The sequence below is a fragment of the Python bivittatus genome, unplaced genomic scaffold, assembly GCF_059951505.1.
Source record: "Python bivittatus isolate LINGU-HERP-01145 unplaced genomic scaffold, Pbiv_v1 ctg000980_np1212, whole genome shotgun sequence".
Classification (NCBI taxonomy): Eukaryota; Metazoa; Chordata; class Lepidosauria; order Squamata; family Pythonidae; genus Python; species Python bivittatus.
The window spans coordinates 58,482,517-58,497,579 of NW_028277125.1; the positions used below are offsets into that span (position 1 = coordinate 58,482,517).

Sequence of the window (15,063 nt, forward strand, 5' to 3'; positions counted from 1 at the left end):
CTACTGGGGAAGAGCGAAGGGCAATTCCAAGTAGCTCCAGAAAGAGTGAAGCGGCTGGGCCAAAGCCGAAAGGACGTTCAGCTGTGGATGTATCTGGAAGTGAAAAGAAGATCCAATGCTGTAAAGAACAATATTGTATAGGTACCTGGAATGTAAGATCTATGAACCAAGGCAAGCTGGATGTGGTCAAACATGAGATGACAAGATTGAACGTCGACATCTTGGGAATCAGCGAATTGAAATGGACGGGAATGGGTGAATTTAATTCAGGTGACCATTATATCTACTACTGTGGGCAAGAAACCCTTAGAAGAAATGGAGTTGCACTCATAGTCAATAAGAGAATGGGAAAGGCAGTAATGGGGTACAACCTCAAAAACGACAGAATGATCTCGGTGCGTATCCAAGGCAAACCATTCAACATCACAGTAATCCAAGTCTATGCCCCAACCACTGATGCCGAAGAAGCTGAAGTTGACCGGTTCTATGAAGACCTACAACACCTTCTAGAACTAGCACCAAAAAAAGATGTCCTTTTCATCATAGGGGATTGGAATGCTAAAGTAGGAAGTCAAGGAGTAATCGGAATAACAGGCAAGTTTGGCCTTGGAGTACAAAATGAAGCAGGGCAAAGGCTAATAGAGTTCTGTCAAGAGAACAAGCTAGTCATAGCAAACACTCTTTTCCAACAACACAAAAGACGACTCTACACATGGACATCACCAGATGGTCAATACCGAAACCAGATTGATTACATACTTTGCAGCCAAAGATGGAGAAGCTCTATACAGATAGCAAAAACAAGACCAGGAGCTGACTGTGGCTCAGATCATGAGCTTCATACTGCAAAATTTAGGCTTAAATTGAAGAACGTAGGGAAAACCACTAGACCACTCAGGTATGACTTAGATCATATTCCTTGTGAGTACACAGTGAAGGTGATGAATAGATTTAGAGGATTAGATTTGGTAGACAGAGTGCCTGAAGAACTATGGACGGAGGTTTGTAACATTGTACAGGAAGCAGCAACTAAAACCATCCCAAGGAAGAAGAAATGCAAGAAAGCAAAATGGCTGTCTGATGAGGCTTTACAAATAGCTGTGGAAAGAAGGAATGCGAAAAGCAAGGGTGAAAGGGAAAGATATAAGCAACTGAATGCAGATTTCCAGAGAATAGCAAGGAGAGATAAGAAGGCCTTCTTAAATGAACAATGCAAAGAAATTGAGGAAAACAATAGAATGGGGAAGACTAGAGATCTCTTCAAGAAAATTGGAGATATGAAAGGAACGTTTAGTGCAAAGATGGGCATGATAAAGGACAAAAAAGGCAAGGACCTAACAGAAGCAGAAGAGATTAAGAAGAGGTGGCAAGAATACACAGAAGAACTATACAAGAAAGATCTTAATGTCCCTGATTTCCATGCTGGTGGTCACTGACCTTGAGCCAGACATCCTAAAGAGTGAAGTAAAGTGGGCTTTAGGAAGCATTGCTAACAACAAAGCTAGTGGAGATGACAGTATTCCAGCTGAGTTATTTAAAATACTAAAAGATGATGGTGTTAAAGTGCTGCACTCAATATGCCAGCAAGTTTGGAAAACGCAACAGTGGCCACGGGATTGGAAAAGGTCAGTTTACGTTCCAATTCCAAAGAAGGGCAATGCCAAAGAGTGCTCAAACTATTGCACAATTACACTCATTTCACATGCTAGCAAGGTTATGCTCAAAATCCTACAAGCTAGGCTTCAGCAATACGTGAACCGAGAACTACCGGATGTACAAGCTGGGTTTCGAAGAGGCAGGGGAACTAGAGATCAAATTGCCAACATTCGCTGGATCATGGAGAAAGCACGAGAGTTCCAGAAAAATATCTACTTCTGCTTCATTGACTATGCAAAAGCCTTCGATTGTGTGGATCACAACAAACTCTGGCAAATTCTTAAAGAGATGGGGGTACCAGAACGTCTTACCTGTCTCCTGAGAAATCTGTATGCGGGCCAAGACGCAACAGTTAGAACCAGTCACAGAACAACCGATTGGTTCAAAATAGGGAAAGGAGTACAACAAGGCAGTATACTGTCATCCTGCTTATTTAACCTATATGCAGAGTACATCATGAGAAATGCCAGGCTGGAAGAATCCCAAGCCGGAATTAAGATTGCAGGGAGAATCATCAATAACTTCAGATATGCAGACTATACCACCCTAATGGCAGAAAGTGAAGAAGAACTAAAGAGCCTCTTGATGAGGGTGAAAGAGGAGAGTGTGAAAGCTGGCTTGAAACTCAACATTAAAAAAACTAAGATCATGGCATCTAGACCCATCAATTCCTGGCAAATAGAAGGGGTAGAAATGGAAGCAGTAACAGACTTCATTTATTTGGGCTCCAAGATCACCGCAGATGGAGACTGCAGCCATGAAATTAAAAGACGCTTGCTCCTTGGGAGGAAAGCTATGGCAAACCTAGATAGCATATTAAAAAGCAGAGACGTCACCTTGCCGACAAAGATCCGCATAGTCAAATGGTTTTTCCAGTAGTAATGTATGGCTGTGAGAGCTGGACCATAAAGAAGGCTGAGCGCCGAAGAATTGATGCCTTTGAACTGTGGTGCTGGAGAAGACTCTTAAGAGTCCCCTGGACTGCTAGGAGGTCAAACCAGTCAATCTTAAAGGAAATCAACCCTGATTGCTCATTGGAAGGATTGATAATGAAGCTGAAGCTCAGATACTTTGGTCACCTAATGCGAAGAGAGGACTCTTTGGAAACCCTGATGCTGGGAAAGATTGAAGGCAAAAGGAGAAGAGGACGGCAGAGGATGAGATGGTTAGATAGCATCACTGAAGCAATGAGCATGAAACTGAGCAAACTCAGGGAGGCAGTGAAAGACAGGAAGGCCTGGCGCAATATGGTTCATGGGGTCATGAAGAGTCGGACACGACTTAACGACTGAAGAACAACAAAGGAACTCAAGTGGAGCCTGAGGCATTTTTACAAATAAGCCATATATCAATTCACTGTTTACTATTTATTTAAAATATTTTTTGAAAAACTTAAGTCAGGGCAGTGATCTTGATAAATGTCAAGGATGGTGCTATGGAACTATGTTATGTACCTATCCACTGATTGGTAACAGATATCCCAGTAGTAGAACTGAAAGTCTCAGTCTCAAGTCAGACCTTCTGTATTTTAGAGTGACATAACTGGTCCAGTCAAATGCTTGATTAACCTTTTAAAATGCTCAGGTAAGCAGATTTTTCCAGTATTTTGCTGTACCAATAGAAGGGAATATATGTAGTTCAGGGTTGAACTGTGGAGTCCTTGGTGCTTTCTGAGCTTGGTTGTTTGGTTACAGACATTTCTTTACCCAACTTGGTAACATAATCAGTGTTAGTGAGTGTGGGGTTTGCTCCCTTTTTATATACAGTAGCTTGCCCTGCCAGTGTTGGTGAGGGGGTGTGGTTTCCTCCTTGGTAGTTCCTTGATTAGGGTATTTTCTGCTTGATTGTTTGTCTGGCATTAATTCCTGCTTATCTGGGTGTTGGTTGCTGGAGAGGATGTGTTCTAGTCTTTTTGTTTTCTTCTTAGCTTTTCTTAATGTCTCATTTGAATGGTGGGTAAATGTGGTTTATCTCTGTGGGTCTATTGATGGCTGATTTGTCTGAATGTCAACCTTCAGAAATACCCTAGTGTTTTTGGATTTGGCTACTGGGTCTTTTGGTTTACTTAAAATGCTTTGGAGGGCTTTAGTTGTTTTTTGTGCTACGGTGATACCATGAGGTTGTATTAATCTGTTGGTTGTTTCTGAGATGTTTTTTATATGTGGCAGTGTTATCCTTTTCATAGCTTGTGTTGGTTGTATTGTAGTGGGTTGAGTGGTCAGGCACTTTTTGATACAGTTGCATGGGTATCCATTTTGTTGTACCAGGCTTGTTCTAGAGGCCTTGGTAAGAACAACACTATGGAAGGATCCATTTTCAAATCAATAAACTTTCTTCTCTTAAGGACGAGAGGAAAGCACATTGACAAAGTATAGATGAGGCCTAAGTCAGTATACTGTTCTATTATCTAGGTAGACTTCAATTCCCAAATATCCAGGCCTTTGGCGAGGATGATTGATGTCCCTTTCTTCTTTTTGATTCCCCTCTGGGTTTGTTTGGGTTTTTTTGCCATCATTGTTTTGTCTTGTGTGTGTTTTGTGTATTGATTTCTGTTCTTACATGTTTTAACAATTGTAAACTGCCCAGAGTTGCTGGGAGTCGTACGTATACATGTAATAAATTATTTTTAGTAGGATTAGGATTATTTAAAAGCAGAACATTGCCCCATTATAATTGTGTTTATCATAAACATTTTTTTCCTTTTCCCAATGAACTTTGCAATTTCCTCTTTCATTCCTTGGGTAGAAGTTTACAAATTATCCACATAATTTCAGTGCACATTAAGATAAATTTTAATTAAATAACATATTGATAAATCCTCTTGAGTAGCTAATTTGCTAACAAGAAAGTTCTAATAAGTAATAATTTCACATCCCTATTTTCACATTTCATTTTTCACATCCCTATTCATTGAAGAATATCTGAAAACAGCGATGGTGCTGCCTGATTTTTCTATACAGGAAATAGAAAATTGCTTTATACAACTCTTTACAAAATAGCATCAATGATGTCATGAACTATGCTTTAAATATTGTAGTAAATCCTCATCTTTTACATGAAAAAGTCTATTTAAGTATCAGCCTAGATTTAAGTGTTTTAAATCTGTTCCTGAGGAAAATGTCTGATATATTCTTATGTTCTATAGGTAAAGTACTTAGAAATCTAAAACTGGAATTATACCATAGTTTTATATTATTTGTTCTCATTATAGGCAGATAGTCCAGAAGACATGCATAGCTGGATTAAAGCTATTTCTGGTGCAATAGTAGCTCAGCGGGGACCTGGAAGATCAGCAGCTTCCGTATGTTTTTAAGCAGCTTAAGTTTTGTCACTTCAGCAGTAATAAGTATTGTACATTTTCTTTTATCAGTATATCCATTCCTAGATCTGGGGTAACACATCTGCATGCATTGCAAATTGCATAGACTGTTACGTCTTTGAGTCAGTGTTAATCTTAGAAATATCCATATTTCCATCTTTCTGTATTATCTTAATATTTAGACATTAAAATATTCTGTCTTAATTTGAACCACAGTAAAATTGTGAAATTATATGATCATTTTCTGAATTGTGTGCTTGAGACATTCCTAAAGTACCTTGGTATACAATTCTTTTGAAACTTTTTAGTTTTCAGTCCTCTTAGCAGCAAGGTAATCTGTACTTAAAAAAAGATTCTAGGTTTCTTTTTTGGACAGCTGGCATTACAGTGACTAACATTGCCAAACTGTTCACTATATGACAAGTGTCAGTAACTCTGTAGTTGTTATATAGTTGTTATATTTTTCAGCAGAAAACAAGTTTATACTACTGAGCATTGTATTCAATATTATAATTTAGTGCTATGGTATTTATTTTTCTTAGCAATTCATATATAGCAAGGTTGCTTTTTTATTTCTGTCAATATACTAGAAGTTTATTCTAGCTTACATATACTGTAGCATGGTGATATTAAAGCAATTGTGTTTGTTACTCCAAATTTCACTTTTTTTTTCTTTTTTTTTTGCAAGAAGCATTAAAGCAATTTAATTAATTACCACTATCCTTTAGAAACATCTCTGGGAATGAATGCATTCTGGGTGATAAGAAGGTTATCAGGAATGGGTCTTCCTTTGTGTCTTTTGGTGCGTTTTAATCTTTGTGGTGGGATAACGCTACTAGTGGCTATCAGCAGTTCTTTCTTTCTCTGTCCTTTTCTCTCTTCCTCCCTTCCTCTTCTCAAGTTTAGGTTACTCTAATCTTAGCTTTGCACTGTGTTCCAGATGCGGCAGGCCAGAAGGCTGTCGAATCCTTGTATACAGAGGTATACATCAAGAACTGGTGAATGCAGCACGTATGTGGGCTCTCATGTAAACCTGCCATTTTAACCAAGGGCTGAAATCCAAAACATTTATTAACACTATATAAAATGATGAACTTAATCTTGTGGTTTCTTCTGTTGATCATTATCACCATGAAATTACTAACTTCTGAAATATTTTTCATTGGCCATTAAATTTGATCTTTCTAAATAAAATCTATTTTTCAGAATGGCAAACATTCACATGCTGCTGAAGTCTCTGTTCCTTTCATTGAGAAGAAAAGCTCTAGTAGCAAATATATGGAGACAGAAACTACATTTGGCCCAATTTGCATGAGAGTTCATATTTGAATTTAATCATTTTAAAACACAGCTAAGTAAAAGCCTGTCAGAACCTAATATTTAAATGTGTGCACATAAAGTATGCACACTAAGAAAAACATAATTGATCAACCTGCATGGTTTTTACAAAATATATGCATGGGATCATTAGTCAAGATGTAGGGAATGTCATAGCTTGCATTATTTTGATTAACTAACCTATAGTTAATCAAAATAATGAATATAGGTCTTTTACATTATAATCACAAAAATACAAATTTAAATATCTGAAATGCTATTCCAGCACGAGCCTTATTTGGGCTCGGTTTAAAAATGTTAGTGAAATGTTTATATAGTGTTCACTTTAAAAAAGAAGTTTTGTACTTGGAAATTATTTTACACAATCATTTGTGTTAAACATATTTATTTCTGATCATACTTGAAGTGAAGTACCAAGTCTCAGCTCCATCTTCCTTTTCTTAGATGATTCCTATAAATAGTTCTAGAGCTGTTCACAGTTTATTCTACTAGTCCAGATAATCTGCTGATCACTGTAGAAGTTTTTAGACCAGGCTAATTCTGAATCTAGTTAAGCAGCAGCATTCTCCAGCTAATCATTTGTGCAGTAGAAGTGGAAAATTTTATGTCAACCCTACCAACCAAAATTAGAGATATTTTGTTCATTGAAGTATTAATGCAGCTATGTATTTGTGTGTGTGTATGTGTGATGGAGAATAATATAAGTTAAAGTAGAAGCACATTCTGGAATGTTATCTTGAACTAGTATCTGCTTGTTGGTTTGATACAACTGTTGGAACACTGATTCCAAAATTTGGCAAGAAATGGATAACATTTCTGGACAGACTATGGTCATATGATCTTTCATTAGAAAGCTTCATACTGTGATGTAATTTTAGATGAAATTCCCATAGATAAATTGCTATGATGCAGGATCAGTTATAGTTGTTGCCAACTTTCAGCATATCCTGCTGTTTGATCTTGGTTGATGACTTGGAATATTATTCAATATCCTTCAGAACTCATTAGTTTCTCTCAATTTTTAAATTAATTGACAGTAGTTGCAGCCTAGCAAAGTCTAGACAATATTCTTTTAAGTTGTGTGCTTATTGTAGAAATGCTTCTACTATCCTTTGTAGTTTTCTTTAAGCACAGTATTAAAATATTGAACTCAATAATGGTATGGCCATATTTAATAAGTATGAATAATACTGAATATAATAAATAGTTTACTACCAAGGCAACAATTACCACTGTAGAGTACAGTATAGAAATATCCAAATTACATAACAGATTGTATTATATTCTGGAAATACTGACCAGCTGAATCATATCATACTATGGCTTAATAGGACAAATAGCTAAGGAATAAAACATAGAAGTCTATTGAACAAAAATATAAAGTACCTTAGCAGTGGAAGTTTAATTCACAAAAATTTTGAATAATTTCATTATACTTCTTTTTTAAACGTGAATACACTGTGCATGAACTTTTGGGATTAGTTTCTTGAAACTTCTTTAGGATTAGATTTCAAGAAGTATTAAATTGTATTTGTAATTCTCAAAATCCAGAGTTTCTTCAAAATGCTAGACTACCTCTGTTGTTATGCTCACAATGGGCATGTGGAAAGTAAGGGGGGAATCTATTCTGCTGGGAGATTGATAGCATTGGACATAACTGAGTGCAATTGTACTGTTAGAATTAAAAGATACCATGCTAGATTTAGGGATCTGTCTTGGCTGTTTCAGCTTGCTATTACACAATGCTGTATGCTCACAGTCTTAACATTGTGCTGCATCAGAGAAGCTTCTGCTATGTGCTCTTATGCCTTGCTTTGTTTTTCCCTTTTCATTATTTCAGTGATGTAAGTCTGAATTGAATAATATGTAGTAAATGACCAACTTAATCAGATCATTGCTTCTCCTTTCCAGGAGCATTCCAGCTGTTCAGAATCCAGCTGTCCTGCAAAAACAGCAGCAGCCACCTCACATTCCACAACCACTCACAGCCCCACTTTGGTCCAAACCCTTAACAGCAAACCCTTTGTCTTGGAGAAGCGAAGATTTCACGAATCTTTTACCACGGCCAAACCAGGGAGCTTCAAGATCCAGGCTGTCCCTTCAAGAGACTCAACTTCCAAAGTGACTCTCCGGGGCCTATTGGAACCTCAAAATAAAAATGGCACTCAGGAACAGGATTCTGATCCAGTGGATCTGGATGATGCAAGCCTTCCAGTTAGTGATGTGTAATAATGGGGAGGAGTCTGGAAAATTAAGAATTGTTTTGGTCCTTGAATTTCCTTTCTCAGACTTTTAGCCAAAGATGAAATGAAAGAACAAAAAATAGAATGTTGCTTATGTTGACCTTTGTGTGTGCATACATTCAAAATTTTGTATGTTTAATAGTCATATGCTGCCTTGTACTGTTTATCAGAACAGAGCTTTTGCTTTTTCTGTAGCCTGATGACTAATCTTTTTAATAGGAAGGGGCCAAAATACTTGATCTAAAAGTTATTTAAGCAAGGTACCAGCTGCTATTCATCATCAGTTTGGCAAAACTGAAAAAAATCTTAATGCTTTTTTTAAAGCCAACATACAGCTTAATTATATTGTAATTCAGACTATTGACAACCAAGTTGGCTTATTTTCTAAAAATACTGGCACAGTCTTTGGGGCATCTATATCTATGTATACAGTGTTCTCTGAATGTCAGGACTGCAGAGTGTAACAGTAGAGGCAATGTAATGCACTTTTCCTATGCAAAGAGTTTTTTCATGTTAAGAAAAACCATCATGCTGCAGTGTCTGAAATGAGGTATGTTTTCCTTACAATGAATACTTAGATTTGAGCAATCTATGTATTCAAGGCACAAAAACTGCTCATAACAAATATAATATTTGTTAAAGTACAATAAGTGAGAATCTCTATGAGAAAAGAAACCTTATAAGAAAGGCCCACAGATCATTTACGCTAACCTAAATGTGCTGACTTAATTGGAGCTTCTGATAAATGTTTTGTAAATCACTGCCCTTCCACAGAATCCAATTCCTTTAGAATTTCAGAAAATTGGTGCTGTGAAATTTACATGATCATAATACAGCTATTTTGAATATTAAGCCTATTTTTGATGCACTCCTAAAAGTAAATTGTAACTTTTGCACATTTGGATATTAATGGACCATCAAAATAAAGGTATTATGTAGATTTTTTAAAAATAGGGAACACGAACTATTAAATCTTTTAAAGGTTTAACTAAAATATTTTATAATGGGCTTTGCAGTAATTAAATGTTTAAAACTATTGTTCAAAATTTTGTTTTCTCTTGTGTGATCTCCCCTGCCCCCCTTTGGTAAGTTGTAACTGGTTCCCATTTTATATTTTGGTCAGTAAAAGACTGAACAAACTCTGATTCATGCTATTAATTGGTACTGAATTACTCAATCATGCAACTGTGGCCTGTAACTTCTGTGCACTATATTTATTAAAAGTGCCTGTGGGTTCTTTCTTCGTGATACGTTAAAAGTTTGGGGGTTAGATGAATTTATTTTTGTGGTTTTGAGCCTTGTATGATACAGTTCAGCATGCGTATAGGGTGAAATGCTAGTACAATTTCCAGCATACTGATAGCGGTGAGCTGTGCATGATGATTTTTAAACTGGATATTTGTTCAGTTACAAATAATAATAATAATAATAATAATAATAATAATAATAATAATAATAGGTTTAAGAAGCTGATGCTGGTTAATTGAATAAAATGAGAATGCACTATTTTATAGTTAGGTAGTAAAAATATCTGTTTAATCAACAAAAGGCCCAAAGTTTCACATGCTGCTGCTTTATCCAATTCATATTTTCTATTATATAATATTTTGTGTCTGTTATGCTTGAGAAATTATAGTAAGGTAAGAATGAACAAAGATATTTAAGCAAAAAAATCCTCCACTGTTCCAGTGAAATAGGCATTCATTTTAATTATGTCTTAGTGGAGCAAAATTCAAAATTCTGAAATTAGTTGAATGGGATCTTCCCTTAATTTATGAGCAGCAGTGTACTGCTCCCTTCAAATTCTCACTTTAGTGACAAGATAGAAAGGGGATGACTCTACAACCCCTCGCATTTCAGTGAGAGAACTATAGATAGCTTTTCAGTCAGCTGATTTGCCCCGGCTTGAAAATTTCATTGGCAGAAAACAGTAATTCAGAGCTATATATATTTGTCTGTCTGTCTGTCTGTCTGTTTTTACAGGCAATGGCACTATATGGATTGACTAGACCGTACATATTGTCCCAGCTTTTAAAAAATACTGTAAGTTTAAAAAGTATTTGTTACCTGATTGCTTAAATTCTAATAGCAGTGGGAGCAAGGAGTCTTTATTTTATGCTATTTGAGAACTTCAGTTAGACCAGTGGTTTTTAAACTGGGGATAATTTCCCCCAAAGGGCTAATTTAGGCATATCTTGAGGATAATGGAGCAATTTGTAATTGCATGTTTGTGAGTCAAGGATCCAGTTTGGGACTGACGCTTCCAAGATGCTTGTGTAAAACAACAGTCTGGGTTTTTTTTGTTTTTTTTGTTGTTTTTTTGTGCGGGTAATGGCATTATTTGGGACTGGGAAAATTGGGTTAAACAGTTTAAGAACCACTGAGTTAGACAGTGACCAGCACGTACCTGCTTTCTGTGTGCTGTATGTATAAAAGTGGGCATACAAAGTAATATTAGTAGTCCAATTATGTGCTTATTTCCATGTATATCCTATTTTCAATACACCTAAATCTTTTACAACAGTGTTCCTCAACCTTGGCAATGCTAAGATATGTGGACTTCAACTCCCAGAATTCCCCAGCCAGCTATGCCAGCTGGGGAATTCTGGGAGTTGAAGTCCACATAACGTTGCTAAGGTTGAGGAGCACTGTTCTACAATCATGAGCTGTATTGATCTGCATCTTGAAACATGACACTTTCATCTGCAGTTCATCTAGTTCATGCTAATATGAAGTGTTTGACTTATGGCCCTTTTAATTGCCATTCACTAAATGTTCTCTAGCTTCCAAATTAATTTCCCCAGATATAACTTCCCCACAAAATCTTGATCTAAGGGTTTGTCTACAAAGCAGTTTGTCATATGACCTTTATATTTACAAGAAGAATCTCATTTGGAACTTGGACAAGGGAGCTGTCCTGTTTTCCCACCCCTTTCTGTTTTTGCACGTAAACTCATACATTGATAGGCACAAGTATTTTATATCACTGATGCAGAATGAATCAGTCACTTTCCAGATTTTTCATTAAGTTTGTCTCACGTTGGGAATTTTCACTGTTGTCCCCACTTAGCTACAATTCTGTTTGCCAGCAAATAAACATTTTGGATCACGGAGTCCAGCTACTGTAACTGTGGAAATTTGCTACAGAGTTCCTTTCAAGAATACATTTGTTCTACTGTTAAGCATACTGACTGCACTTATGGAAAGTTACATGGATCAAATCTGTTGATATTAAAAACTGAAATAAAAAAATGGACAAGGCCTAAAAAAAAAAAAGTAGAATGCCCAATTTCTATGATGTTATTTCAGATCACTCCAATATAGCAGTACCTTTATATTTCTCAATTATAAGCTAAATATTTACAAGCAGTGTTTGTAAATTACATTTTATTTGCCTTCTCAGTTACATGTGAACTAAGATAAATGTTCTATTCAGTCTAATTCAGGAGCATAAAATTTTAACTTGTAACAGATTTAGCAAGTAGGTGTGTGAGACCTTATTTTTCAGAATATGTATTTTGTGGGAGAAACTGAGTTGGATTGTTGTATTGCCATACCTTGATGTTGTGCTAGATTTACTGGTTCTGGTACAATTTCCACATTGCATGTTCATTTTATTCTTTGAGTATTACTGGTTTTCAATAATGAATTGTAATCACAGCAGCACTCTTATGGATTCTTTTAAAATCAAACTGCTTAGATAGTTCAATAGTGTGGGAAATGCTTGTGGTTGGCAAATTGTCAGGGCTTTTTATTTATCAGTACTTTTTATATAAAATTGAAGAAAATTGTTAACTTATTTGGAACCTGTGGTGTTTTCTGTAAATGTCACACTTGTTAATAAATTGACATAAATAATGAACTATAATATTCCTATCAGACTACATTTAGTGTACTTCAAAAGATAAATTGTTCAGTGAATGAAATTATTTTTGCATACTATTTTTTGTTCTTCCCTTCAGATTCCCCAGAACCTTAAAGTGAATTTTTAAAAATTAATGATCAAAAGCAAACCTTCAGAAGCTTTGCTTCATCATTACAACTAGCCTTAATACCACCAGTATTTTAAATAGATAAAATTCCTCAGTGGTTAAAACTAGGGTATCAAAAGGTATTGCTGAAGACTTCTTGGAATGATCTGTTGTCAGACTACATTATTAAATATGCTAGTTTGTGCACATGTGTTTTCATATGTGCAGTCCTCATATGTGACAAGTTAGCCTTGAATGATACTGAAGAATGAGGGTTAAGAAACATTGAAGATTACATACCTCTGCTTAACCAAGGAATAACTGACTACCCCCCAATATATATTTAAAAGTTCAGATTAAAATATGTATTCAAAAATGTTAAATTGCATACATTTGAAATATCCTGAAGAAGCTCCAAAATTAGAAAATGGAGGGAGAACCCTTTTTAGCTTTTTAACAGTACAGAAAAATTATCAGGAAGGAAACTGGAAGGACGTTCCCAGCCACAGTAAAGCTGGTGATTCTAGCTGGCTAAAAATCCTATTGGGGATTCCAGATGCATTTTAATGTGCTGTTGATCTAAAAGTTGTAGAATTATTTGGAAGGAGGCCTGTTTTTAATACTTAAGATCAGAGAAGAGGGAACATCTGGCCCAATTTAGTAACTGAACTAGAACTTCTGGAAGTTCTGATCATTGTGGTCAATTGTCCTACTACCAGGAATTATGATTCAATAATACTTGCTGTGCTATAGCTACTTCACTCCTGCCTTAGTGCTGGAGGTATGACCAAAACAGCTTTTTTTCTTGAGATATTTTCAAAGTACTGATGCAGTTTACATCCCATTCTAACAGCAGCCCATGATGGACCCATAAGAAGCTCATCAAAAGTGATACTGATTTTTCCTTATGTATTTCTTACCATTATTTATATCCTGCCTTGTAGGATAAAAGTACTTCCAAAAAGTTTACAAGTAATAAGTGTAACAAAATACAGTTAAAAGCAAATAACAGACTGCTACTATCTTCATAGGATAGTTGGTGTTAATAGCCTTATGGGGCAATAAAAAGAATCCAAGCTGAGATTTCTGGGATATTCTTTGCCTGCCTTCCTCAGTAGTATTTCCTATATTTCCAATAGTATTTCCTATTCCTGACAGAATAGGAAAAATGTTGCATCAGTAGCTTGCTTGTAACGGTGGAATAGAACCAGCCAATTTATTTATGAAGGACGACTCTCACTAGGTGTTCCAAGTATTCAAACTTATTTTTCTGAGTACAAAATCTATTTGCAACAGAATGTATCTTTACTTACCATTTGAAAAGGCAGTCTTGAATGTCAGTGTCCTAACTTTTCCTTAGCTAAGTAGCAAGCTGGTTGTGTTCCAGCAATCTTTTTTTGTGTGATACTGCAAATGTATTAGCAGCAGTATAGGAAGGTATTCTGAGGACAAAGAGATTGCTTTTCGGTGTCCCAGAAATTTGAGACTTCCCAGAAAGTCTGTGTTTAGGATAGGATATGCTGATTTCATTGGAAGTGCATGTCTCAGATATGACATACAGCAACTCCTTTCTGGAAAGCCCAGACCATTTTAGCCAACAAATGTAAACATTCTGGAAAAGTAACATTTTGATCAACTAATACAAGTATTTTTTGCCGCCTTACAACTATTTTTTCATGTAAGAGTGTTTGCAAACTGAAATATAAATTGTGTAGATTGTATAAGTATAATTATATGGAGAGCCTCTGGAATGGGGAGCAAATTTTGTATGAGAATGTGGGGAAAGGTCAGTAGGGGCTGTGTCTGTTGCCATCACTGTATCTCACCTTCAGAGCCAAAGAGTTGTTTAATCGCTGCGGTAGTAGGCCAACTATTTTAATTCCCAAACATAAACATGTCATTTTTAAAAACGGTATTTGTGCATTTGTTGGGCCAGTTTGCACGGGGTTTAAGATAAGCTATACGTCCGCAAGGGCCACAAGTACATGGGTTAACCATCTTGATGGAATATTCTCCGAGATCAGCCAAGGCCCGGGGGGAATATTGCATAATACAGTACCTGGTGGCAGATTTAATGAAGTCCGAGAACGAAGCATTAGAAGGAAACTTTGGAGGAACTTCGAACCTTGGACCTGGATTTTTAAAATGCCACAACAGCGTGGTGTGTGTATATGTGTGTGTGTGTGTGTGTGTGTTTTAAACGACATATAGGATGCATTGTACAGGCAACAGGCTGAATCGGAGGTAAGTATGGAATTCTTAGCTGGCTGATAGGATCATTTGCTAATAGAAAGTGGTACAGTACAGGGATCAACGGAACGTTCATATGTCGACCGCTCCGCTAAATATGGAAAATTACAGAAAACATGAAAAAAAAAATCTTATGGCAAGTACGTTGAGCTGATATAAATCATGGAGCCAGGCCTTCCAGTGTGAACAAAAATACTTAAAAAGTAGCGAAAGAAAAAAAAAACCCGCTCCGTGATCTTGCAGCAGTCTGCACTCCCACTTGGCGCGGCAGCAGGTTTCCTTCCCT

At 36.4% G+C, this 15,063-nt stretch overlaps 1 protein-coding gene across 5 annotated transcripts in view; it reads left to right on the forward strand.

Moving 5' to 3' along the window:
• Positions 1-15,014, forward strand: part of PLEKHA1 (pleckstrin homology domain containing A1) — a 44,201-nt gene extending 29,187 nt beyond the window's left edge. For 3 of the 5 annotated variants that reach the window (XM_088132142.1, XM_088132145.1, XM_088132141.1), the window contains exons 11-12: positions 4,868-4,957; positions 8,225-15,014. In XM_088132142.1, the coding sequence (XP_087988268.1) occupies positions 4,868-4,957; positions 8,225-8,542 (408 nt within the window). In that variant the 3' untranslated portion in view covers positions 8,543-15,014. Of the gene's footprint in view, positions 1-4,867; positions 4,958-5,915; positions 5,987-8,224 lie in introns of all 5 variants that reach the window. The other 2 variants (XM_088132143.1, XM_088132144.1) reach the window with 2 other exon arrangements.
• The last annotated feature ends 49 nt before the right edge of the window (positions 15,015-15,063 follow it).